Raw genomic sequence first — 26357 nt, 5'->3', positions numbered from 1 at the left:
TAGCGTGTGCAAACGGATTAGAACTACTGGAGTGAATTTGGAATACAGTAGATGTACTGTGGGGATCAAGGTCACTTGCATGTCATCCTGCTTTGCAGGTCATCCTTGACATTCCTGAATCCAAGCAAGAAGAGCGATTGATTGGTTGTTGAAGAGGTGTGCTGTGTAGTCTGTGTTCGTAAGGGTCCAAATGATACACAGGGGACGTTTCATGTCGTGTGGATGACCGGATTTTCTCATTGTCTATAAAGTTGCAGGTGGACAAGCCATTGCCATCGCCCATGCTATCCTCTCGAGATCAAACAATTCATGATACTTCCTGTTTGTCGAAAGCTGTTCTGCATCCTGCCTGTCATTCGTCGAGAATCAAACGTAGAACAACTGGTCTTCGTTCTCTGACTGCTAAGTTACGTGTTCTTAATGTGGCGCCACAAAAAATCTCGGACGAACAGACCGAACTGATGATGCATAGATTTTTACAAATACACGCCGATGTCATGTCATCATGTGTTATATACAAGCTTCGATCTATGCCGCCCCTGCGCCTGCTCCCACTTTGTCCACATACGTGTCTACTGGACGTCACACCCCTACGCTCAAACAAGCCCGCCCCACGAACCTAAACCTGCGAAGACACTTCCAAGCGCTACGATCAGACCCTACGCGGTATAGAGAGATCAGCGACTGGACCGACTATCTGAGAGTCGACACCTACACCCCATGTAACCGCACCGACCCCTAATCTACCTACAATCTTCCATACCAAGCTAACAGCAACATGGACAAGCACAACCAGCCCCCAGACAAGCCACAGCCATCGACTCGGCTCGACATCCGGGATCGCTGCGGAGCCGTTGTTGCTTACCATGTCGAAAGGGTTGGAGCGGGAGTAAGGGGAATGACGGTAGATGGGTGTAGGATTGAAGTAGAATGCAGAAAGGAGAAGAGTGAGACCGAGGTTAAGAAGAAGAGTGTCCAGTCGCCATAGCAGGAGGAGTGGGAAAGGGATGTTCTACAAGGACATCGAGCTAATTGTCAGCATTGTGCTTCCTGTTTGCATGAGGGAGATCAACTCACGGGATAGGCAACGCCAATTACTTCCTCAAGTTCTGACATCAGAAGCACCTTCAGCTGTGGCTTTTGTCGATGCAAAAGAACGGACAGCTTACCTCTTCTTGCTCTCATTCTTTCCAGGATTTCAACCTTCCTCTCCAACTCCGCTTCCTCCTCTAACCTCTCTTGGTCCTCTTCCTCTTCATCCTCCAATACTGCATTTTCATCTTCTCTCTCCTCATCCTCCTCACTTCGCTCCGTCACCGAACTCAGCATACCTTCAAGCTTCCCATCGTCATCGTCGCCACGCGGTGACCGTTGCTGCTGTCGCTGTTCGTGACGCGATTGGACATCACGTTCGTCTGACGGTAGTCGCGTTCCCTGAGATTCTGGATCGAGTGCGATAGGCTGTCGACTTGGTCTCATTATTTCTTGGTACAAAGCGAGTTGCTCCCACCCTTGCACAACACTCCACGTAGCCTCAGCAGCGCCCCATCCCAGACCGAGATAGTAGGATGAGTGGAAACCTGATGTCGGAGAAGGCACAATCAAAGGTAGAGTGGAAAGTCGGAGGAGCTCATGAACGATCGTGTGCAAGGCTGTCGAACTGTGCAACACTACATGTCAGCTGATGAATTGCCACGATGTCATTCGCAAGCTCACAGGAAGGTGGTGGTCGTTTGGGAGCACCCGAACCAGCAGACTACGACCCAGGTAGGTACTCTGACGGTCTGCACGGTGCACGAGGCAAATATGCCGATGATAATCGGTTTAGGCAGGAAAGGATGGGGATATTGTTGACCAGCTTCTCGTTCCCGATTGTTCGGAGGCCTGCACATGTACACAGGTCAGTGGCAGTCTCCCTGTGAATGGAAAATAACTGGAGCCTACCAGGCAAACGTGACAAGCAGCATCAAGAGCGCCAACCATACCAGAGTGATGATCGGCACGAGCAAATACAGTCTTGACATATATTTCCAGGTCACTATGTCAATTGTCAATTGAAAGCAAACACCAAAGAGGTTCAGTTCTAAACACGTACCATCAATGACGGGTTCCAGACCCAACCCGTCTTCACTTCCTGTATCGTCTTCGAATTCTCCATTCATCACGGCCCTGTCTTTGCCTTTCAAACTCGTTTCATCGACCGAGGTATCCGAAGTCGAACCGTAAGATACGCTCCTTATACCTTGTATTGTCGTGCGCTCGTTCGCCCCGTTCAAATTTGCTTGAGAAGGATAGGCGTTGTATATCTGGGCAGCAGTGTTTGATGGACCAGATGCTGGGAAAGGTTCATGGATGTTTGAAGGTTGAGGTTCGTTGTGGTGAGATGTGTGGACCACGGCGGGGATTAGAGCATGTGGGCCCATTATGGGAGCAGCGCCAGAGCTTCTTCTCTCGTACCCTTCGATGAGTCAGCTGCGGTTGTGTGTCGCGTTGCGATCTATCAATGAGGGGAGCAAAGGGGGAAGCGGAAGATCCAATCGCAAGAGTCAAATAGCGAGATATGGCGACAGAATACGTTTTGACAGCTCCGGACCACCATCCGCCGGCACCAAGAAAACGCAGTGGGTTGAAGCTATGCTTACTGCCAGATTTGCTTCCGGGATAAAAGGCGACAAATATCGCTTGGAAACAAATATCAGACTCACCACGCATAGACATGCTCTGGTGGAGTGTGGACACCTCTCTATCTTTACCGTTGTTTTGGTGCGTGCTTCACATCCTGATAATTGATTCGCTATAACGCCTGATCGTCTCCCTCTCACTCTCACCAGCCGGGATACGAAGCACCACCAGAAAGAAATCTCGATCCTGAGGTTGGCATCGAATACAGAGGTACACAATGGTGAACTGCTACGCTCTCCGTGGTCTCAGAATGGCACTGATATCACCTTGTTCGCCCCTCCAGTCCAACTTGGCTCAAGCTCGTCTGCACGAGGAGAGAAAGCAATGGAGAAAAGATCACCCATTCGTGAGCTTCTTTCATCACTGGTTGTGAAGCTGGTGTCACTGGAGGAGTTGCGGAGATTTTGCATCGATCAGAAGGGTCTTCCACTGACATTTGCCACCATAGGGCTTTTATGCCAAACCTGTCAAATCAGCTGATGGAACGATGAACATCATGCAGTGGGAGGTCGGGATTCCAGGGAAGACAGGGGTGAGTGCCCTTGATTTGATCAGATATTCTGCCTCATCGTGGATCCTAGCAAATGAGTTACGGTGCGCGACTGCTGACGTGACGCTCCCTGTTGATAGACAAATTGGGACGGAGGAGTATACAAAGTCGTCATGACATTTCCTGATGGTGATTTGGGTTTGAACGCTCAGCGAAACGCATCGTGCTTCGAATCTGGCTGACGTATCGTCTATTCAGATTTCCCTACAAAACCGCCAAAGTGTGAGCTGTCTTTTTCGAATACGGGCAGAAACAGGACAGCTGAAGTCGTAGCTCTGCTCCAGGCAAATTCGATCCCCCACTCTTCCACCCCAACGTTTACCCTTCCGGAACAATTTGTCTATCTATTCTTGACGAAGAAAAGAGCTGGAAACCATCGATCACGGTGAAACAGGTTAGTAATAGGGGCAATACCTACAAAAAAGGCGCCGCACATCGTAGCCAGGGTGAAGTTGAGGCTGACATTGACGCTCGTATGGGCAGATCTGTCTGGGTGTGCAAGATCTTCTCGATAACGCAAACATTGGGGATCCAGCTCAGATCGACGCGTATCAGATGTATAAGTGAGTGGGACAAGCGTAGATATGTCTGCACGAATTCGGTCCTGATAATCGTTCCCCGTGTAGGAACGATCGTGCTGCTTATGACAAGAGAATCAAGGCGCAAGCGATTGAGCGTCGACCAAAGTAGATTTTCATGACATACATGTCTACTCGACTTTGTTGGGCTCTTTGGGATGTGTCTTTTTCGATGTCTTCGCGTTCCGTTCTTCCTCCTTCTCCATCATCTCACTCGTTCCGCTAGCATGACGTTGTTGCGTCAATGATACCGAGTAGTCCCATACCTCTCCTCGAAACTTATACCATGACAGCGCGGTGTGAATGCATATTGTCTCACATGACATGCCATGTATCAATAATTACAGACAGCAAACCTCCCAGAGTGAACATCCAACTTACACGCGGTGCCGATGCCATAATGCGGGGCAAAACAGGGTCCATCGACGCACGTCAACCTGCCAATTCCACTCAATTCCATCCATCTCACCTTTCATCCTTTTCTCTCTCTCTCTCCTCTTTACAGCTGGGTTCCCCCAAAATCTCCTCGCTGGCTCCTCCAAAATACGCTCAGACGATACATAAAACCTCACACCGGTTCGTCTACTTTCGGTCAAACGGTCAACGGCTACAACGCTATCACTACCTGCTGCGGAAACACCATTCTCTCTGAAATCAAAGTAGCCTTACTCTGATCGGTCGTCAAGATGGCTCTTTCTGCTGCTGAACTCCAAAAGGTGAGTTCGAACGTGTTTTTACGGTATCTCGCATCACTTGTCAAGAAATATTGAACTGACGCAGCAAATCGTCAGCGACATGGACTAGAGGGAGCGCCCGACCCTTTCCCGACTCTGGGAAGTGCTCCCACCGTCCCTGCGCCTGTCGCTTACAAGAAGGCTTCCAACTCCAACTCCACCAACGGTACTCCCATCAACGGCGCTGCAACCCCTGTCGACACTTCATCTGAAGATGCTTTCCCATCTCTCGGCACGTCTTCTGCGGCTCCTACCACCATCACCAAGCCTGCTGTCTCCATGTGGGCCACCAAGCCCTCAAGTGTCAAGGCGGGCGGCAACAAGTCTTCCAGACTCGGTGTGACTGCTCCTGGCGGTCTTGGTCGATCTGGTGCTCCTACTGCTGGCTCCCATCCTTTCTCGGACACTTTCTCCATTCCCGCCAAAGAAATTGTCCAAGGGAACGCCGCGGTGGAGACTATCAAGAAGGTGAAAGAACAGACAGGTGCAATCGTGGAGTCTTCTACACAGATGACTACTGGTCTCAAGACCTTCTTGCTCAAGGCCGCTGACCAGAAGAGACTTGTCATTGCTAGGAGGATGATTGAGAGAGGATTGAGCAAGCCTGTCACCATTCAGGTGGAGGTTCCCATCACCACTCTCGGTACTATCATCGGTCCTAAGGGTGCGACACTGAAGGGTATCACCGACGCGACCAGCTGCAAGATCGACATTCCTCGACGAGACACCCTACCATCGTACGACGCCAACGAAGTCGCTTCCGACGCCGGATCGGACGATGAGACTGACGAGCCTCAAGTCCCCATCTCCATCACTGGTCCTTCCGTTGCTACCGCGGACGCGAAGAACCGTATTCTCTCCCTCATTTCCCACAAGACTTCCCAGTCATCCACTTCTATCAAAACCATCCCTTCGTCCTACTATCCCTTCATCGCTGGACCCAAGGGTGTCAAGGCTCGACAGCTCGAGGAGGAGATTGGAGGCGGCGAAGTCAAAGTTCACGTTCCACCGCCTGCCGTGTGGAAAGCCTTGGAGAAGCAGGCTCAGGGTGATGGCGAGGAGGCGGATGTGAATGCCAAAGACAGGGATCTTTCGATCAAGGTGCGGGGTGAAAAGGACAAGGTCAAGGCTGTTGTTGCGGAGATTCTCAAGCAGTACGAGGTCTTGAACGACTCGCTCCGAGAACTCAAGATTTCTATCCCCAAACGACAACACCGATTCTTGGTTGGCTCTGCTGCAGACGATATTCTCGATCAGACAGGTTGTATCGTCGAGCTTCCTCCCGTCGAGGACCCTTCAGACCAGTGCGTCATCCGAGGGCCTCAACCCAGTCTCATTCCTGCTTTGTCGTTGGTCATGGACAAGGCTAACGCTATTGCCGTCGAGATGGTCGATGTCGTCACTCTGCATCGACCCAACACATCCGACCCCCTTGCTCATGCCAAGAAGGTCCTTCGATACCTCCTTCGTGCTTCGAAGCTTCGATCTATCGCCGATGCGCACTCTGGCGTCAAGATTTTCCCTCCTTTCGCTTCTGCGATCGCCAATTCTGGTACCGTTGTCATCGAGATCGTTGGTGAGAATAAGGCTGAAGTCACCAAGGCTAAGGAGGAGGTTGCTCAAGTCGTTAAATCTGTCCTCCCCGCTGCTGTCGCCTCAGCTGAGATTGACAACGTTGTCCACTCGTTCCTCATCGGCAAGAAGGGCTCCAAGATCGCGCAGTTCGAACAAGCTCACGATGTCACCACTGTATTCCCACCGGCCAGTGAGGAGTCCTCAGACGTCCTCCTCATCTACACTGGTTCTCTCGACATTTTACCGTCCGACAAAAAGGCCCGAGATGCTAGACTCAAGGAGATCTTGGCCAGTGCATCGAAAGCGATCTCAGAACTTGCCAAGGATGCCGCCGACATCAAGACAGAAGTCCTTGATGTGGAAAAGAAGTGGCACAGATACATCATCGGTCAAGCCGGTACAATCCTTAATGCTTTGATAGGCGAAGACCAGCTTGTCAACGTTAAGGTCGGTTCGTCTGGCAAGAACTCAACTGCTTCCGATGAGGATGTTGTCACAGTTCGCGGTCCTAGCGGAGAGGTCGAACGCGTTGTCACGCAGATCAAGCAGATTGTCGAGGACGCCAAGAATGACGATATCGTTAACGGCTATACAATAGAATTTGCTGTCGACAAGAAGCACGTCCCTCACCTTGTCGGATCATCAGGTGCCGCTATCAACAAGCTGAGGGAGACTCTCGGCGTGAGAATCAACTTTGACGATGAGCCTGAGAGTGGCGCGAAGAAAGTCACCAAGAAGGCTGTGGTCCACTGCAAGGTGAGTGATAATCATCACGTCGGAGCAGTTATGATGGCTACGACGCTGACAATATATCACCTAATAGATCGTCGGTAGAAAGGAGGCAGTTGACGAGGCCAAGAGACGGCTTGATGCTCAGATCGAGAAGCTTGAGGATGAGACCACCGAAGTTCTCACTATCAAGCGTGCGATTCAGCCTGCTCTCATCGGTGCGGGCGGAAAATACGCCATTAGACTTGAAGAGAAGTACGGTGTCAAAATCTCTTTCCCTCGAGACTCGAAGGACAAGGACGCCGCCGCTGCCGCCAACCCTGATCAAGTCACCATTCGAGGAGGAAAGAAGGGTGTCGCCGCTGTCAAGGCGGAGCTGCTTGAAGCTGCCGCTTTCGAGACGGAGTCTCGGCAAACAGCCACGTTCACCGTTCCCAGCAAGGCTGTCGCTCAGATCGTCGGCAAGCAGGGCTCCACGATCAATGGAATCAAAGATGAGACCGGCGCTCAGCTTGACATCGACAAGACCGCTGGGGACGATGGAAAGACGACCATCACCGTCAGGGGTGACAAAAAGGCTATTGCTGCTGCAAAGGCAGCGGTTCTTGCTGTGGTCGAAGACTTGGGTGATGAGATCACTCTGGAGGTCCAAATTGATCCTAAATATGTGAGTGTGAAATCGAAATGACGAGTCAACATGGCAAAACTGAAGTTCTTTTGTCGTAGCACCGAACTCTCATTGGTCAGGGTGGACAAAGATTGAGAGATCTTATCATCAGTGCCGGCGGACCCACGGAAGGGTTCAAGCAATCTGGTCTTGTGACTTTGTGAGTTCCATGATTGACGATCTGCCTGTGACACATGCTGACATTCACATTGCTACTTTTCTAGCCCAAAACCAGGCGACGAGACCACTGATCAGGTCCGGCTCAGGGGCGACTCCAAGGTTGTCAAGAAAATCAAGGAGGAGTTGGCGAAGCAGGTTGCAGTACTCAGGGAGACCAAGGTGATTGGTGTCATTGTGCCTGCTTCACAACATGCAAGCAAGATTGGGCGAGGTGGCAGTGCTCTGCAGGATTTGCAGAGGAAGACCGGAGCTGTGTAGGTCATATAGTGCATATTACCGACCAAAGCAAAATTCACTGATCACATCTCACAACAGGGTTCACTTCCCTGGCTCTCGACAATATGGATCGATTGGCGAGATCGAGAACAAGTCTGAACTCGGAGACGCGGAGGCTGGCGATATCGTGAAGGTTGTCGGTACCAAAGAGGTCGTGGCGAAGGCTGCGGAGCTCCTTCAGGTAAGCCTTTGTCCCATACAGCATAAGGACTTAGCTGATAGCAGGCACTAACCAGGTTGTCAACGAGCGCCCGGCCCGAACAGATTCTCGTCAAGGTCGATCAACCCCTGATTTCCCATCCCGATCCATCTCCATCCCCTCGAAATACTACCATGCTATTGCCGAGCAACAAAACCTAATTCGTCAGATCCGAAATGTCGGCGGATTCATCACCATCCCACAGCCTGCACCTGTCAAACCTGCTGCACCCAAGCCCTCTGCCAATGGAAGTGGTAACGGGCTTGCTGCTAAGGCGGCGAGGATCGACCTCAGCGGCGATGACCAGGGTGAAGGAGATGTGGAGGGTGAATTCGAATTGGTTGAGAATTACAAGGATGCTGTAGAGGGAGAGTTGGAGTGGTCTGTCAGGGCGAAGGAGGAGGATCTGGACAAGGTTGTAGGGATCTTGGAGGCTGCTCTGGAGCGGGCTAAATCCGCTACGCATGGTAAGTTTGAGGCACCTAGCGAAGGTGTCTACATGGGCGGACGCTGACATACGATGACATAGTCGGTCTCCTCACTGGCTTACCACGATCTGCCTTCCCAAGAATCATCGGTTCCAAGTGAGTCTGCTCAGGGTCTCGATTGGAGGGCTGTGTCAGAGCTGACGACGTTATCAGGGGTGCTACTATCTCGAGGTTGAGGGCAGAGACTGGCGCCGACATCCAAGTCTCCAAGGACGATGACCTCATCTCTGTCGTTGGTGGTGAGTTACTATATCTGCGTTTGGAGCATCAATGGCTGACGACCTTACACAGACGAGACCTCGGTGATCCAAGCCAAGGATGCTGTTCTTCAGATTGTGTCCAGGCCAGGTCGAAGCGAGAAATACTAGGCTGCGTGTGCCACCGGCGCGAACGGATGATGAGATGAGGTATCAGGAGGCACTGATTTGAGGAAGGCGGCCTCACATCGTGGGCTGTTGCAGACTGTGGACGATTGTCTTGTTCAAATCAAAGTCAAGCATCATGAATCAATATGCATCTATGGGCAAAGTTGTTGATATCTTTTGGGCGAGTGAGACCGGGATCAGATTGTCGCGTTTGCTTAAATTAATTGAACTTTAGCCGTCACTCGTCACTCACCCGATCGCCAACAATTGATGCGTTCATATTGACAATGATAGGAGTAGGAGTATATGGTCACCTAGTATTATCTTTCTGACCTGATTGTACATCATCCTCCAATGTCCAGCCGGTGAATCGCGTCTTCGTGGCCCCCTCTCCCCTTCGACATTCATCCCGACACGACCATGCCGTCGACATCGCCTCTTGTGTTATCAAAGGAGGAGAACGATCCTGATTCAGGCGACATCTCACTGTTCGCCCCTGGGCTTGTTGTTGCCGGAGATCCATCTCAATCATATCGTGTACCACCACCGCCGCTGTCCTCCAGACAAAGCTCGAGATCCCGAGACAGAGATAGAGATGTATCGGCACCTGTTCCTCAGAGATTGTTCAGTAAATCGCTCTTCGCTTCATCCTCTTCTTCCTCCTCGACAAGAGGTGATTCCGCTTCCTCACCTAGACCTGCTCCGTCTCCGAACGATAATGCCAACAGCGGTGGAAGAGCTGTCGTGTCGTTGAATGAAGATGATGATGACCTCGAAGGAGAAGATGATGGGGACGTGACACCGCTTGGAGGACCTAGTTTTTGGGGGCTGGATTCGAAGAACCAACGACCGTCTTCTGCTCAACCTTCTTCTTCATCTCGAATGGGCGCTTCGTCATCTCGTCAAGAAGCAGCTGGAGCTCATCCTACTTCGTCGACGATGGTCAGACCGAATGGGAATACTCGCAGAACGTCGTCTAATCTCGGTCGATCAAGATCACTCAATGTCCGTCTACCTTCCGTAGATCTATCAACCTCATCAACAACTGGCGGGACAAGAGCTGGGTTTGGGTCATCACATTATGGTTCCAATGGCACTTCGTCGTCATCGTCATCGGCGGCCCGAGCTGGTCCATCAAGCAGGTTAGGATGGACGAGAAGACCAGGTGAACCAAGACCACCACCAATGGTCAATGAGATGACAAGCAGGAAGATGAGTAGATGGATCAAGGAGGTCGTGGTGTGCAATTTCGACCTGGAAAGAGGACCGGTGGTGGAGAGAAGAGCTGGGGGCCGAAGATGGGGTCCAGGGGAGAAGGAGAATGTGTGAGTGGTCGCCCGATTTTCTACCTTTCATCTTGGATACAGAAGATGGAAGGTCCTCTTTTCGCTCGTTCCTTGCTTGTTGGGAGACATTTGAGCGGGGGACAGAAAGCGATGGTCTCGCTTTCTAGAAAACATGCTTGTGCAGAGTCGCAGTGACAAAAATTCCTAGCCGTGGTCTGGAAGACCACATTACCGTCTGCTCTCTTCAAGCTTTGAACTCTCGCTGAATTTATGCTAATTTGAGATCGTCACACGTCACAGCGCTTTCTCTTCTTTCCCCGACACATCTCTGTTCAGCGAAGGGTCTATCTTATTCTCGTTCAAGATTAGGCACATACCTCCCGACCCTTCATCGCTCGCACAACCCGAACCGCCTTCACCGATGCCTGATCGTGTCACCAAGACGGTCGAGGAAGAAATGTTCGATCTCGCTGTGGGAGCTGTGGGCGACCCACCGGGTGAAGCGGAAGTTCTTTCGGGTGGGAATGGTGCGGCGGGTGTGCTAGGTCAAGGAGGTTTGATGAGCTCGGGACAGAAAGCCGACGAGTACAGGAAGTGGGATGAAAGAGGGAGAGAATGGTTATATGGCTTTGTGTGGTTTGAGCAGAGAAGAGATAAGGCCATCACTCGGGGGTACATGCAGGTAAGTTGGGCATGGGCACGCTGCTGCCGATTCCCCTGATATCTTGGTGTTGAGACTGACGATAAACCCACGGCAGAAATCTCTCGTCATCCTAACTCATCTACCTTTTCCCGCTCTATTCTCAGCAGTACTCCAAAAAGTCGCCCCGGTCTTCTTCGAACATGGCTATTCAGCTTTGGAAGTAGCTTGTCATTCTATCGCGTCATGGTCAGTGTGCCGACATCGTTCTTCATTTTGCCGTCACTGACGAGTTGTGACCTCCTTTCAGGCCTGATCCCAATCCGGATTCCATACTAGAACTACCTCTCATGTCCGAGATTATCACCACCAAATTGCCTGATACCACCGAGTCACCTCAAATCGGTAAAGCATTCGGTATCACTTCGCCTACCTTGTCTCTACCGGTAAGTGTTCTGCTTCACATCCTGCGTCACCGATATAGCTGAAGTTGAATCATGGGTACAGATTCTCGCGGCGATGCCTACAGCTACTCCATTACGGGCTTTTGCCAACTTCCTCCCTGCTCTGTGGTCTTTATGGGAATGTCTGATCCTCGCCGAGCCGGTACTAGTCATTGCTCCGGATCCCAAGACCTGCTCGGAGATTGTATGGTGGCTGAGAGACCTTCTGCGGCCGGTATGTTGCCACATTGCGCAAGGCTTACACAGAGGCTGATTCTAGCTCTTTCGCTCCAGATACCACCCGCAGGTGACTTCCGTCCTTACCTCCATATACACGACCATGATTTCTCTCTCTTGGTCAACTCCAATAAACCACAACCCGGCGTTGTAGTCGGCGTGACCAATCCTTTCTTCCGAAATGCCGCTTCACATTGGCCAAATGTCATCTCCATCCCTTCGCAGAGACCCCGACGGATGGTCTCAAACGGGGTCAGCCCTGCACCCGCTCCGTCCCCTATGGGAAGAGACCAGCCAGAAGGGTTTGTGAGTCGGCGACACAGGAGCGTACAGAAGGACCGAGCACTGTTGAAGAAGCTGGAGGGGCTGGTTCTGGAGGGAAAGCTGGATGGTAAGCAATTTCATCAATAAGTCGTCAGAGAGCAACCAATGAGCTTAGATTCTGTCTCGCTGTAGACCCAGAAGGGAATGAAGCTCTACGGACACATTTCCAGCAATTGACTGAGCGATTCTTGGTCCCTCTCAATCGATACTTCCAAACACTGGTACCCACCCTTGCCACCGCTTCTCCCTCTCCTGTACCAACCTCTCCGTCTACTACGCAACCGACCCCCAGTCCAAGCACGACTTCCATTCGACCTTTCTCTCTCCCTGCATTCCTGACACATCTACGGAACCACGGCCCGAATCCACTCGCCTTCAAGACCAAGGGGCTGTCGACCAAGTCAAGAGTTGAAAGTGATTTCTATGCGTCTTTCTGCATGTCGGCGACGTTCGCGCGATGGTTGAGTGCTCGGGTAGACAGCTTGGGACTGGCATTCGCTGCTCAATCCAGTAATGGAGTAACCGGCAACACTTTGACTGTTCCCGGTCAAAGTTCGACATCCGGACTATCTCCCTCTTCGGCATCACAATCACGATCACCTTCACGATCACCTTTGCCTTCAGTGACTTCACCATCCAACAAATACAGCACGCCGACCAAATCTCCCCGACCATCTTTACCCAGATCCGGATCGGCTTCCATCGGTCTAGGTATCTCCGGACCTATATCCATCGATACCGAACGGAGATCCCCAGAACTGGCGTCCAACGAACTTCTCGGCGGAATTGGTGACGGGGGTGGTTCATCTGATAAGAGTAGATTGAGCAGTGATGATTCGGGTTGGAGAGATAGTCTGGAATCGGGAGATTCTCGAGTAGGTCCCAATGGCGGTGGAGGATTCGGTCAAGGATACGGAGGATTTGGTTTAGGACTGGGCGGAGCAGCTGTGTATGAATATGGGAGGAGGAAGAGTGAAGGTGCAGTGAAAGCGACTGGTGGGAGGGGGAGAAAGTGATCCGGCAGAGTCGGTGACGGTCCCCGCTCCATGTTCTGTGTAAGGCGAGTCTCAGAGCCGACGAGGAGATGGGATCCAGGGGTTTGACAAGCACGTTGTATATCTCATCTACGTGACAGAAACCGTCAAACTTTGTAACATAGTGTGAACGTCGCATAGATCACACAGAGCAGGAACGAGCATGTACACACATGAACCGTTTCGCTAGAACGCATCGCCAAAGCATTATAGTGCGAATACTATACTTGCTACATGTTATTGATAAGCTACACAGATGTATACGAGGCGATTACAGTAATTACAACAAACGTATCAATTTAGGAACTACGAATTCAGAGCGGCTGCCAATCTCCTTCTGTCATCTCTCTCTTTCCTATTCTTCTCCTTCCACTTGATCTTACCCTTCTTCCCCAGTTCCACCCCGCCACCACTTGATTGGTGCTTCATCCCTCTTCTCTGAGCTTGCCTAATTTCTTTATCTGTATGAGTGACTTTTTTCCTGGTCGATTCTACCCCTTCTCTGGATTTCTGAACGGATGAGGAGAGTCGATGACCTAATCCCAATCTATCAAATTTGAGCGTCGTGGCAATAGGAGCTGTCCGACCTGGTCCTTTCATCGTCGGTGGAGGATCGAAATCTGACTCGCGGTCAGAGCCAAAGTCGGCACTGTCTTCTTCCGATGACACAGTCAGATCTACGACTGGATGACCATTCGGATCGATCTCCATGACTGTTCCATCAATTTTGCTTCCTCCCCTCCCTACATCTCTCTCGTTCTCACGATGCATATTGTCCTTTGTACGTGCGACGATGGGCCTCGACATCGGATCACCTTGCCATCCCTCCGGTCTACCTAGACCACCTCCTTGCCAACCCAATCGATCTCGCAGGATCTCGTAACCTTTGTTATCTGGTCCGAGCACGTACTGGACAGGTGGAGCCGGACGAGCGATGGTCCGCGCGATGTTCAGCATCGCTCCGATGGATGTAGTGGTGGTACTAGCCGGGCGCGATGGAGGTGCCGAAGAAGCAGAAGAAGTGAGAAGAGCACATCGGATGAACCAGTCTCGACGATGGACTCGGAGAGGTTTGGACGGATCGACAATCTTCTGAGGAGCTAAAGCAGCCTCATGTCGAGCGGTTGAAGATTGGTGACTTGATGAGGAATCGTTGACCGTGGATTTGACACCGTTCATTTGACCCGTACTCCCATATCCTTTCTGACTCGCTCGTGCCGGTTGATCCCTCAACCGTGAAGGTCCAGGCTGTATCTCCCAACCGTCCTCGTCTTCTCCAGTGGCTTCATCTTTCGAAACGGAACCCAGATGTGGAGTCGTTATCGACGCTCTTGATGAAGTGGGGTCCACCTCCAGCTGGATCTCATCCACCTTTGTTGACTTCGTTGTGTCTGCCTTCAAATCAGAAACATTTTCGATACCAGATCCGGACCCTGGCCCAGGACCAGGCCCAGACGCCAAGGACAGATACCAATCCCTCACCCCTTCCCCATTTTGCTTCACTTCCCCGTCTCTCTCCTCACCCTTCCCATCACCATCACCACCATCAACCTCCACATCCACACCATCGTTCATCGATCTCCCCAATTCATCATAAGTCAACTTACTAGCCACAAACACCGGCGGCCGAGTCAATCGTTCAGGACCGTGAGAGCTCGGGTTTACATTCCATTCTCGCCATACAGCTTCCCGGGATAAAGTGTTGATAGCAGGATGAAGCTGAGGACGACTTTCCGTATTGGGCAAAGACGAAGACGAAGACGAGGACGAGGAACGAGAAGGGTCGATCTCAGGTTGGCAGTTGTTGTGGAGGTGTTTGTGGGATGGATAGGGAACAGATATGGAATTCTCATCCGTGAGAAGATGGGCCGATCGTGGTGGTGCGGACGATGAAGTTATGTGGATTGCAGGTGGAAGACCGAGACCGGCTCGATAAGCGCGAGGCTCGGACATCCTTCATCTGGGTTGGTTTGAGCGAGGTACGAGCTCGATATCGCCAATCAGCGATAGCAGTAGAGCAGTGGTACGCAAAATAAGAAAGCGACAAGGATGTGGGGTGTCACTCTCAATGGGACGACAACAACGGAGACGGTTTGGCCGATGGGATAGAGAACAGTATCAAGACGAAGAACAACGAAATGGAGATGTGGTCGAATGATTGCAGTTCGACATTTTGGGTGGCAAATATCCCGTGGTCTTCAACGGAATCAAATTCAATCGTATCTGTCAAACTTCATACGTCTAATTGTTCCCTCTATGCATCCTGTGACAGTTGATGTACAATGTGGATACTACCTTATATGATGATAATGCTATCGAAAATGATGAATTTTCCCCGAAGATTGTGAGACGTGTACATGATATGAGTTGATATGACGATGAAGCTTCCAACGAGACGTACTTCATCGTCCGGTATATTTCCTCTCCAGATATCGTGCAGGGATGTAGACGAGACCGACAACTATAAAGCCCATCTCGAAGGCGATATCTCCACTGCGACAACACTGATCAGCGACTCGCCGGATAGCCATCAGATGTAAGGACAACTCACGTTCCCTCGATCTTCCTCGCGATCCATCCGGTCCACCAAGTTTGGGCCATGCCCGCTGTAACGATTGGGATGCCCTGTTCAAGGATGATCATCAGCATAATAATTGAGGGTTCCCAAGGTGACCTTGCTCACACAGACAGCAGCCAAGATCGCAGCAATCCCGATCGGCAACTTGCTCGGTCTGTTCCAGATAGCCACTGGATAGGTCTCCCTATTGACAGGGGCTCGGAAAAGCATCGGCTCGAGTAGTGTGGGAGGGATGTAAAGTGCGGTCCAGTAGGACAAAACTGAGGAGAAGTTCTCAAGGGCAACGTAGAATTTGCTTGCTCCAACAATGGCGATAGGGAGATAGATTGCTGACACAAGTAGAGCGAGGAAGTATCGCGGAACTGCAATGAGGATCAGTACTCAGTCGGACCATATGACCATCAACGACTCACCTCTAACGAGCCACGGTATCGCCACTTGTCCACTCAGTCCTGCACTGTAAATCGTAGGAGCAGTGTTCGCCACCACACTGAGACAGAACAAAATCATGACGAATCTTGCAGCACCACTACCTGCACCGGTCATGGCGAAGATGAGATTTGGCACGCCGACAGCCGAAGCAGCATCCCACTCGGGGATGGAGAAAGCGGCGAGCTGACAAGCCGCACCAAAGAGCTGAATAAGGACAATGGGGAGACAGAGGCCGGCGTATACCACCAAGAAAAGCTTGAGTCGAGGTGTATGAGCGGGAAGACTTGTTGTCTGGATTGGGAGAACAGCGTCAGTCGATTCAGACAGCTTATTTTGGGGATGGTGAACCTACAAAGTCGCTCGCCAGACTGGTGTAACTGATGCTGAAACCAATCAAACTGGCTCCATAGCCTAGCACTCCACTGGCTGTGACATCTGTGGCGGCCTTCGCAGCATCTGCCACAGCAAGGTGGAGTTTAGCTCCTGTTACACCGGCGAGGACGATGAAGAGGATGATCATGATCGGGAAGGATGTAAGAGACACGATGTGCAGGGCTTTCAGGCCGACAAATGAAAGCTGCCGGAGTGTACTGTCAGCATCGCGGCGTGTGTCAATCTTGTGAAGTAGGCTCGACTCACAATCAGAGCAATGAGCGCGGCAATGACGATTCCAACATCGTGGCTCATCGTGGAGTTCGAAGCAAGTGCAAGGCATTGTCCACCGAGAATGACAGTGAGTGACATGAAGCCAATCATGGTAGCGCAATTCAACAGTCCGAATATGAGTGCGGGTCCGTATCTTTCAGAACGCAATCAGTACCGATAATTCCACCAATGTGAGAGATAGACCCACCCCATGCCATATCTCGCTTGGACCATTTGTCTCATACCGGTTTTGGGCCCATTGGTCGCACAGTATGCAATCGGTAAACATGCAGCAGCCGTGAAAAGGACGATACAGATCGCAGAGGTCTTCCAGTCAAGACCGAATAGTTGAGGTCCAATCACACCTTCTGAAAACTAGGTATCAGGGGGTCAGTCAGAGTACATGTAGGAAAAAGAGGTAGCGGGCGAAGGAGAATACATACAGATAAGATGTTGGTGTTGAAGGCTGCCCAAAGTGTGAATTGGGGCAGGTATGACCAAGTTGTCAGTTCGTCTCGTTCCTGATAGGTAGAGATATGACAGGTATCAGTAAAGGTCCATCTCGCAGACAAGCATGTCACCTCTCACATCTTCTGGTCTGGGATCGATACCTCTCTCTTCGACTCCGTGCTCTACCAGTATATCCATCCCTTTTCTGTACATGCCCAATACACCTCCCTTACCAGCTGCCACCTGGTGTCCTGACTCTGCATCGAAGTCGTAGTGAGTCTGAGGAAGGACCGCGGCTGTATCCTTTTTGGATCGATCTTTCAGCTGATAAGCTGGTTCGAGGTCGATCGGTTCGAGGGGTGGCGGAGAAGACCGCGGTAAGCTTTTGATCGACATTTTCGAGGTGAAGTCGTATGGCCACGACAAGGTGGAGAAGAGAGAGGGAGAGAGAGAGGGAAGTGGGAGAGAGAAACGAGTATACGATCTTATGTACAGTCGACAATGAGAGAGAGAGAGGGGAGGATGATGGTTTGGAAGAAGAAAGAGACGAGTTTATATCTATGCAAAGATCGACCCGAGTCAAGTATCAGAGAGAGGGGCCATTCTGTAAAATCCAAAAACGATAATGAACCCTAGCCAAACCCTTTCCACGCTTCCGTCGCATAACTTGACTCACTGATGGAGAGCGGAGAGTGGAGGTCAACGAGGTAATAATGCTAATAATGCTAATAATGCTACTAAGTTACTACTCGCCACCAATACAACAGGAGAAATGACGGTGAAAAGTTGGAAAAACAACGTAAAAGAGATCTAGAGCATCATACATGCACATCACAGATCTTCCAAAACGGCCTCCTTTGTCACGTCTGTCAAGTGTATTCTTGTCTATCTTTCTTTGACTGTGATCAGTCCCGACCTTTACTCTCTAGTATGATGACGACGATAGTCTGAACCGTCTAGCATAATGAAGTTCGGAAGGTGAGAGTCCGTTTCGCTGTATCAACCTCCCCATCCAACCAATCGACCAAGCACGTGTCAAGTCGATGTTTCTTATACTCATCCATCCCCTCCGTGCACCCTTAGGTATCTCGCGGAGAACCTTACTCCCGAGTGGAAACGAGCTTATATCGACTATCGAGCTTGTAAGAAAGCGATCAAAGTAGTCGGGAAACGGTTGGGTCAAGTCAAGGACGCGCGAGAGGGAGAAGATGGGGACGATGACGATGGAAATCAGAGCAGTTCGGGAGCGGATGATGATTATGGACCTTCGGCGCCGCCCAAGAGATCGCCAGAGACCATCAAGGGATCGTTGAGGAGCAGGTCGGGAACGGATGGAGCTACACCGCGTCTGGGAAGATTCACGGTAGGTCGTGGTCTATGCGCTTGTGGGATCACTGTTTGAGATGAAGTGCGCTGACTTCACCCAACTTCACCAGTCGCGAGCATCTGAAGCGAGAAGTCCAGATTACGGTTCCACAGGTCGAAGTCCAAGACCCGCCAGTTCTTCCAATCCGATTCCACCTCCACTTGACTTGGGCGCGCCAGGCGTAACAGACGATGAACCTACCCCTAGGACACCCGCTATAGGGGGGTCTCTTACTCGCACAAGATCGCTAGCTCAGTCATCTAAGAAGGGAGTCGCTTTCAGTCCAAAGATTGACGCTGTTCCACCCGTCCAGACTCACATCGAAGAATCCACGGAAGGAGAAGGATCAAAGCATTCAAGCGATGATGGAATGGTCTTGAGCAGTTCAGAAGAACCGCTGAATAGACCACCGACGACTCAGCTGGACAGAACATCGTCTTCTGGGAAGACTCCAAGAGGTATACTGAGCCCAAGGCTAAGGGGAAGCCCTTGGTCCGCAGGCAGTCCCCAAACAGCAGACCCGCCGAGAACCGGGAAAAGTCCCAGAAGTCCTAAACTCAATGGCCCTCCGAGAAGTCTCCGTGAGTGGTTTCCGACAGTGAAGTAGCTTTGTTGCTGAGCACTGAGGTCTGGACAGGCTCAATGACTCTTCCTTCTCCAGCGCTTCCTGTACGGTCACCCGGTCGTACCCGTCATGTCGCCGATACATTCGACGACTTATACGATCAATCTGAGCCTGACGAGAAAGCCTTCTTCGATCTTCTCGAAAGGGAGCTTGACAAAGTGGAAGCATTCTACATTGCTCGAGAACAAGAGGCGATAAGAAGAGCTCATGATCTGCGAGAACAACTTCGCGAGCTCGCCGAACATCGACGGATCTACCATGAACTCTACCCTGAAGGTATGCCAGAATGGGAAGCAAAAGTAGGACGGATCATACCAAATGGTACCCAGGCTGTCGCTCCAACCTTCGCCAAGCTCAAGACAAAATTGGGTCTAACGTCGGAAGAGGATGCGAATGGGACAAGTCACACCAATGGCTTGCAGCCGCCTGGCATGAACGGCGTTTCGCAAGGCCTTCGACCTCTTTCGCGTTCGCAATCGCCCGTCATGAGTGAACACGAACGGCTCAGCTTGAGAGAAGCCATGGCAGCAGACAAGGATCACAAGACGTATAGTCCAGAGAGGTACCAAAAGTATAAGAGAGAATTGAAGACGGCGGTGATGGAGTTCTACCGATCCCTCGAGTTGGTCAAAAATTACCGGGTGAGCTAGTTCGTCATGATAGCGCAGACTCCAGCTGACATTCTGCTAGATCATGAATCTAACAGGGTTCAGGAAAGCCCTCAAGAAATTTGAGAAGACCACCAAGGTGAGCGACGTGTCAAACTGTGGCTGGCTGTGGTCGACACACGACTGATCTCCCTCAGATCCACTGTATGGAGCTATATACGGATGAGCGAATATCGAAGTGTACATTTTCGAAGAGCGAAGCGATCGATGGCTTAATCAAGCAAGTCGAAGAGCTGTACACAGCGCATTTTGGTGAGTCATGGTGCCGAAGTCAATCACCAATCTTGCTGACTTGTTGGACTGTCGCAGAACATGGAGATTCAAAGAAGGCTAGGGATAAGCTCAGGAGACAGACGCGCGAGAAGACTGTAAGTAGTTCTCCCCATTCTCGAGTTTCCGCTGAGTTTCGACCCATGACAGCACTACGAAAGCGTGTTCCGCTCGGGTATCATGCTGGGTATAGCCCTTCCTGCCGCCGTGGCTGCCTTAGCCGAATGTAGGTTTATGTCATGCTCAATTGACGTTCGAGTTGGCTCCTGACAATCCCATTCACAGCGAGTCGAGCCGAGACCCGAGCGGCCATACCAGCTTGGGGAGGCCTCTTGCAGGTATATGGCGGACTGTTTCTTCCAGTCATATTCGCTATGCTGTTCGAGCTGAATCTCGCGGCGTACGTCTCAGCAAGAATCAATTACGAGGTGTGTTCTTTGAAGTGTCTGTTTGTCTTGCGCTCTCTGATACCTTGTTCAGTTCGTGATGGAGCTTACGCGACCGACAATCGATTATCGGTCATTTTTCGAGGTCAGCTGAGTGCTTAGCATGACGAATAAACGAAAGCTGACCGGAACCTTGCAGATACCAGCTTTCCTGTTCCTCACACTCAGTTACTGCTTTTATTTCTCTTTTGCTCGAGTTGGTAGCTCCAATGTCGACCCTACGACGTGAGTGTTTGATGTCAATCTGCCAATGTGCGTGAGCTCACAGCCATATACAGATGGCCTGCCGCTTGGCTGGTATTCTTCGCCGTCTTCTTCCTGAACCCCTTGCCCGTGCTTCGTCGACAATCTCGTTATTGGCTATTAAGGGTGTTATTTCGTGTTTGCACCCCTGGATACAGCCGGGTCGAGGTGAGTGCTTTGTCGAATCCAGCAGCATTCTAGTCGGCTGACCACATGTATCAGTTCATTGCTTTCTTTCTCGCCGATGAGCTTAACAGTCTGATTTACTCGATCCAGAACATCTACTTCTTTTCTTGTGCTTGTAAGTACGGCCTGTACAGGTGCTGGGCCTGAAGTTGACGAGCGGCTGCTGCTAGACGGTAAGCACTGGCCAAGTAACGTCTTCGACGTCTGTCGTGCTGGCAAGAATTGGCCGTCGGCTCTGTTGTTGTGTCTGCCGGCTTTGTCTCGTTTCATTCAATGTCTAAAGCGTTTCTATGATTCTAGATTGACTATTCACCTTATCAATGTGAGTGTTGCTCCAGTATGCGAACTGCTCGCAAGACTGACTAGACATCCTCTTCACAGGCCGGCAAATACCTCAGTGTGATAACCCAGCAATGTCTCTTCGTGTACTGGCGATCTCAGGGCAGCCAAAACAACAACGGCGCTTTCATCGCTTGGATCATCATTGCCACAGCGAGCGCGGCATATACGTGTACTTGGGACTTGGTGATCGACTGGAGTCTATTCCGACCAAATGCGGGATTGCTCCGTAAAGACCTGGGATACAGTAGACGATTCGTGAGTGTCACAGTCTTTTTAGTCAGGAAGCCTCACTGACAGAGCTGCATGGACAGGTCTACTATACTGCAATGGTATCAAACTTCCTCCTCCGATTCATTTTCGTCTGGTAGGTCTAGCCTTTCACAGTAATGCAGCAGAGTCTGACGAAGCGGCCATTTCAGGTATATACCCGATTCGCAGAGTCATGTGAGACTAAGAAGCTTTCTCTTTGCTCTTGCCGAAATGTTGAGGAGATGGCAATGGAATTTTTGTATGTGCTCAACTCTTCGCAAATTCCTCAACGAGCTGACTCTCTCCTCATGGTCGTGCAGTCCGAGTAGAGACTGAACATCTCGGTAATGCCGATGCTTATCGAGTGAGTGGCTGTTGCTTTCGTGACTGTTGCGTTAGGTTGTGTCGAGTCTGACTTCATTCTGACTCATCAGGTCACTCGAGAGATTCCGCTTCCTTATCGTCGAATCAACCGCGATTCAGATGACGATGATGATGGTTCGCCCGAGCGTGAGAAGCCTACGCGAACGACAAGTCGTCGATCAGGTGGTCGTGGAAATGCTTCCAATCCTGTCAGTGTCCAGCTAGACAGATTGAGGAGGAGAATCACCAGTTCGTCATCGTCGCGTTCGAATGGGGGAGTCCATACAGGTGCAGGTGGACAGAAGGGGAGAGGACCGGATGCGTTGGATGCGGGTCCGAGAGGACACAGGGATCAGAGGGAGTATGAGGCGAGAAGACCTGGAGATCAGGGTAGTGGTGAAGAACAGGTTTGACCGCGTTAGCTTTCGTTCATTGTGGACTCAATGCCAAGATTGACTTGCATCATAAATTATTCGAAGGACTGTAGAAGCAGGAGTGAGAGTTAGTAATTTACCAGCTTATAGTCAGGATCATCATTACATACTCGGGATCATCACACATCTGTGACTTATCATACACGTACACAATGCATGCATAGCTGGACTTGGGGGGGAGTCTCCACTGGCAAATTGGATGCAGAAATGGATATGTGATAGGGACGAGAAGGTCTTGATGACAGACGTGAGCAGGAAAATCATTGCAATTGTGTAGTCTTGGTATTACTGTAAGACGAGAACTAGCAGCAGGGGGGTATCACCAGAAATCATCTGCTTCTCCTCCACCCGCTTTCTTGCCTCCGGCCGTGACTTGTCTCTGATAAAACTCGCTGACCTGAACGACGGAAAGATTGCAGTCAATCAGCATTGCGTTTGCGTTTGTGATATGCAAGGAGGCGATTCACCTGTTCGGCTGTTGTCGCTTCATCTGCTGATTTGTCATCTCGTACTCGTAGAAATCGAGGGAATCGTAGTGATATACCCTTTGAGTCGACCTGCGAATATGGACAAGAATATAAGTGTGAGTGCTGTTCCCTCTTCCGCTCTGCTGCCTTCCTTCCGACATATCCCATCTTAGCTTGAAACCGGCACTCACCAAACCATGAGCAGCAGCATAGACGGGACTCAAACTCAAATCCGCCGTCAAGACCTCCCATACAATCTTGGGTTCGAACCAAACGTCAGGCTTCGCATTCCCCGTCTCGATATCTCCTCTAGCCACTTCAATTTCCAGTGGTTTCAACAACTCGTAGAATTGCGCGAGGACCTCTTCCGAAAATCCTGTACCGATCTTGCAGATCGTTTGATAATTTTCGGAATCGGGATCGTAACATGCTAAAAGGAATGCACCGTATACACTCGTTCGTTTTCCTTTGCCGTGGTAGGCTCCGACAACGACGAGGTCGAGTGAGTCACCGACTCCTGACAAGTAATCTTTCTTTAGCTACAAGAGATCAGTTTGCCCTGTCAGCAATCGCGACCACGTCACAGATTCACCACCCACCTTGAGCCAGTTGATACTTCTTCGACTAGGTTCATATGTCGACGCAGGCGTAGTCAACATTTTGACCATAAGACCTTCACATCCGTCTTTAACACTTTCCTCCAAAAAAGCTTGAATTTCTTCCGTAGTCGTGCCGTCTGATGCTTTGGCAAATGCGAACTCGGACTCGACAGGTTGAAAATGTTCGATTAACAATTGGCGACGTTCTTTGAGCTCTTTCGTTAAGAGACTCTGAAAATACATGAATTTAGTCGAGTGCGATCACATTCTGAGAACGCTGTCAGATATCAGTCGGCAACTCACCTCGCCATTCAAATACAGCAGGTCGAACGCAAAAAGGTGCACTCGAACCGTGATATCTTCTGCCCTCACGTCTTTCCTCTTTCTTCTGCTTAGATCTTGGAATGGCAAGATCTTTTTGGTCTCAAGATCAAACGCCACCGCCTCCGCATCAATGACGAAGGATTTGACTGATGGTTTGATTGACTGCGGGGGGGATTCAGATGAGTGCACAGTCTCCGGCTTTGTAGTACGATCACCTACTCTAGGCACTTGTTGGACCAGATCAGGATATTTGGCGCTCATGTTCTCCGAATTCCTACTGAAGACCGCGATCGTCCCGTCCTCGAGTAAGTGGACCTGTGCCCGCTCCCCATCGTATTTGTATTCGCACGTGAACTCCTTGCCCTCGAATCGATCGAGTACTTCTGTTATCGCTTTTGTGGGCTTCGCAAGCATTGGTTTTAGCGGAACACCTAAGGCAGAGTAAGTTGAGGTACGAGACCATTTGTAGATTTTTCCAATTCACCTGGTGTAAGTTTACATATCTCTTTCAGATTGTCCACACCCGTTTTCATCAGGGCAGGGATGACAAGATCGTAATTCGGCAATTCGCTGTTCTCATTTCGTCAAGTAGTGCGGTTTGAGTATCTGCTCGCCACTCACCTGTAGACCGCTTTGACAGTCTCAGCTCCTTCCTCCAGCTTGGCCGCCAACTTGTCATGTGGGATCTTCTTGTCACCTGTCGTCGTCATTCAGCAAAGCTGGCGAGTCGGCAGAGACAGTCTACACACCCATTGTTTTCAGCACGATAGCGTGCGCCAATGCCACGACCAGTGTCTTGTCCGCCAGACCTATACGCAACTTTCCTTCCAGTGATCGCACAATGAACTTGGCTTCGTTTCCTTGGCACGCCGCAAGCATTTTCTTGATGACACCGACTTTTTTCGTTTGTGACTGTGGTGTGCAAACTATCGTGTCAGCTCCAGTGCCTCAACAACGAGAGAATGTTAGCTCACAGCGTTTCCGGAGGCATTGGCGATTTCTGTCAGATTTTGGAAGACATAGGGTACTGTCAATGCTTTGGGTTTGAACATTGTCGGTTGAGTATTTCTCGAGTTCTGTACAATTAGACGTGAGCTTACAAGAGAGATAGGGCTTGTGCTTGATTAGCTCACCATAGCAACCTTTCCTAGGTCTCCTTCCTTCCTCAAATCCTCCTTAATCTTTGTCGTCGCTCTTCCCGTGCTCTCTGCGATCGCTTTTACCAACAGCGATTCGCCGATACCTAGCTCAATGCCCATATAGTCGGGACATAGCTAATGTTTGAGAGGCTATGATTGGTAAAATGCTCCCAAGGATCCTGTAGCAGTTTGGCAGCTGACTCACCCTGTTGATACATAGATAAACCACTTTAAGCAGATTCGAGTCCTTTGCTTTAGTGGCTGTGTCTCGCTTAGCCACCACGAGCAGGAATTGTGTCAGGATTTCGAGAATTTCCAAGCGTTTTGTGGTCGCCTCGATCTTTTCGAATGTCAAGACGAGTGCGGCGTATGGGACCCTGCGAAGTTCAGGTAAGGATTGTGATACCAAATTGTTCATCAGCTGCTCACGGCTCGCCATCTTTCCAGCCCTTGTCCGCTACAGGCACAGACTTGTGATTTTTCGCGAAGATGGATGCTCTGAATTATGTCAGCTATCACGCTCGCCAAGGCTTAAGCCAACGGCTAACTCACAGCTTGACAGCTGCTTCCTCTTCCTGTCCACTCTCCACCTCGTCATCGAGCTCGTCTTCGCCGTCATCGTCTATATCCACAGGCGATGATCTATCCCCATCCATATCCACATCCTCGTCCTTCACTTTTGTGCTTGACGCCGCCGCCGGTTTGGCAAAAATCGATGCAACGGGTTTGCTTCCCTTTCCATTGCTCTTCGATTTCTCCTTGTCGATTGACTTTGATGATTTCAAGGTAAGCTCTTGAGCTTTTACGACTTTCTTCACTTGTTGATCGAAGATCGAGGCGACTTTGGTTGGAGAGGATTTGGCCTTTTTATGAGGCGGTGAGGCGTCTGAGGGATATCCACATTAGCCAGCAGTAGACGACCAGCGACCTTGATGGTAAAGAACAAACCTTTCTTCGGGGACTGAGATGTGTGCATAGGCTTCTCGTCGGGCTTGACCACCGATGGACCAGCGGGATTTTGATCATCGTCATCTTCCTCATCGGATTCGATCACTAGCCTCTTCTTCCTCGACGCATGTACTTTGATGGGGGACGCGGTGTCTGCAAATGGCATTAGAAGGATGCGTAGCCGATAGTAGAAGCCGAGTTGAAGCCGACCTACCACTCATGCTCGCTGCCTTTGTGTGCTCGCGCGAAAATAGACAGCCAAAGCAGAAAGTAATGTTTCCAACCGTTGATCTCGTCAACTGGTCGTCACTGTCACTGTCTCTCGACGCGTCTCGATGGGGGTGGAGGGTGGCAAAGTGGTAGAAGCATAAAGTGAGGGTGATAATTAGGCGAGCGCTAGATGTCATCCCATTCAATCAATCAATCAATCAATCCAGTCTCATCCTCCGTGTTTGAGGATCAATGATCGGATTTCGTCCTCTAATTGTTCTCGCTCAAGGTCACAATTGTCTTTTCATCTTTCTGCTAGAGTCTCACGAATACAAGCAAGTCGAACAAGCACACAGTCCCCGCATCACTTTTCTGCGATCAGACAT

The 26357-nt window shown here is 50.6% G+C and overlaps 8 protein-coding genes across 8 annotated transcripts; 4 read left to right on the top strand and 4 right to left on the bottom strand.

The window, feature by feature from the left end:
- Positions 1-596: 596 nt before the first annotated feature.
- On the bottom strand, positions 597-2718 carry IAR55_003938 (uncharacterized protein; the record flags this gene model as incomplete). Its single annotated transcript, XM_066947043.1, has 8 exons — positions 597-659; positions 716-1012; positions 1078-1109; positions 1170-1660; positions 1717-1884; positions 1945-2038; positions 2096-2458; positions 2706-2718. 8 exons carry the CDS (start codon positions 2716-2718, stop codon positions 597-599), a joined length of 1521 nt encoding a protein of 506 aa, XP_066802422.1.
- Positions 2719-2899: 181 nt separating this feature from the next.
- IAR55_003937 (uncharacterized protein) lies at positions 2900-3922 on the top strand (the record flags this gene model as incomplete). Its single annotated transcript, XM_066947042.1, has 7 exons — positions 2900-3028; positions 3131-3214; positions 3313-3361; positions 3431-3454; positions 3517-3626; positions 3716-3795; positions 3859-3922. 7 exons carry the CDS (start codon positions 2900-2902, stop codon positions 3920-3922), a joined length of 540 nt encoding a protein of 179 aa, XP_066802421.1.
- A 574-nt stretch (positions 3923-4496) lies between these two features.
- IAR55_003936 (uncharacterized protein) lies at positions 4497-9026 on the top strand (the record flags this gene model as incomplete). The annotated part of the gene is made up of 10 exons (XM_066947041.1): positions 4497-4526; positions 4602-6875; positions 6943-7515; positions 7575-7675; positions 7740-7949; positions 8011-8152; positions 8208-8637; positions 8700-8754; positions 8812-8897; positions 8950-9026. The coding sequence occupies 10 exons, from the start codon at positions 4497-4499 to the stop codon at positions 9024-9026; spliced, it is 3978 nt and encodes a 1325-aa protein (XP_066802420.1).
- A 417-nt stretch (positions 9027-9443) lies between these two features.
- Positions 9444-12969, top strand: IAR55_003935 (uncharacterized protein; the record flags this gene model as incomplete). Its single annotated transcript, XM_066947040.1, has 7 exons — positions 9444-10348; positions 10610-10991; positions 11068-11198; positions 11260-11395; positions 11457-11627; positions 11687-12020; positions 12086-12969. 7 exons carry the CDS (start codon positions 9444-9446, stop codon positions 12967-12969), a joined length of 2943 nt encoding a protein of 980 aa, XP_066802419.1.
- Positions 12970-13293: 324 nt separating this feature from the next.
- Positions 13294-14940, bottom strand: IAR55_003934 (uncharacterized protein; the record flags this gene model as incomplete). The annotated part of the gene is made up of 1 exon (XM_066947039.1): positions 13294-14940. One exon carries the CDS (start codon positions 14938-14940, stop codon positions 13294-13296), a length of 1647 nt encoding a protein of 548 aa, XP_066802418.1.
- A 449-nt stretch (positions 14941-15389) lies between these two features.
- On the bottom strand, positions 15390-17488 carry IAR55_003933 (uncharacterized protein; the record flags this gene model as incomplete). The annotated part of the gene is made up of 9 exons (XM_066947038.1): positions 15390-15480; positions 15539-15612; positions 15671-15927; positions 15979-16288; positions 16350-16574; positions 16637-16796; positions 16851-17017; positions 17086-17163; positions 17231-17488. The coding sequence occupies 9 exons, from the start codon at positions 17486-17488 to the stop codon at positions 15390-15392; spliced, it is 1620 nt and encodes a 539-aa protein (XP_066802417.1).
- A 568-nt stretch (positions 17489-18056) lies between these two features.
- On the top strand, positions 18057-22263 carry IAR55_003932 (uncharacterized protein; the record flags this gene model as incomplete). Its single annotated transcript, XM_066947037.1, has 20 exons — positions 18057-18070; positions 18176-18455; positions 18529-19039; positions 19096-19724; positions 19774-19830; positions 19889-20003; positions 20061-20119; positions 20172-20247; positions 20307-20449; positions 20502-20552; positions 20607-20692; positions 20746-20878; positions 20933-21011; positions 21067-21218; positions 21278-21493; positions 21550-21602; positions 21658-21746; positions 21808-21851; positions 21922-22099; positions 22145-22263. 20 exons carry the CDS (start codon positions 18057-18059, stop codon positions 22261-22263), a joined length of 3084 nt encoding a protein of 1027 aa, XP_066802416.1.
- A 340-nt stretch (positions 22264-22603) lies between these two features.
- On the bottom strand, positions 22604-25927 carry IAR55_003931 (uncharacterized protein; the record flags this gene model as incomplete). The annotated part of the gene is made up of 15 exons (XM_066947036.1): positions 22604-22681; positions 22752-22841; positions 22943-23290; positions 23351-23581; positions 23654-23836; positions 23894-24105; positions 24159-24244; positions 24296-24371; positions 24424-24586; positions 24649-24750; positions 24808-24948; positions 25019-25190; positions 25243-25311; positions 25366-25699; positions 25762-25927. The coding sequence occupies 15 exons, from the start codon at positions 25925-25927 to the stop codon at positions 22604-22606; spliced, it is 2451 nt and encodes an 816-aa protein (XP_066802415.1).
- Between the last annotated feature and the right edge of the window lie 430 nt (positions 25928-26357).

This window comes from Kwoniella newhampshirensis, chromosome 7, assembly GCF_039105145.1.
Source record: "Kwoniella newhampshirensis strain CBS 13917 chromosome 7, whole genome shotgun sequence".
Classification (NCBI taxonomy): Eukaryota; Fungi; Basidiomycota; class Tremellomycetes; order Tremellales; family Cryptococcaceae; genus Kwoniella; species Kwoniella newhampshirensis.
The sequence above is the reverse complement of the archived record's forward strand: the minus strand, read 5'-3'. Positions and strand labels throughout refer to the sequence as shown.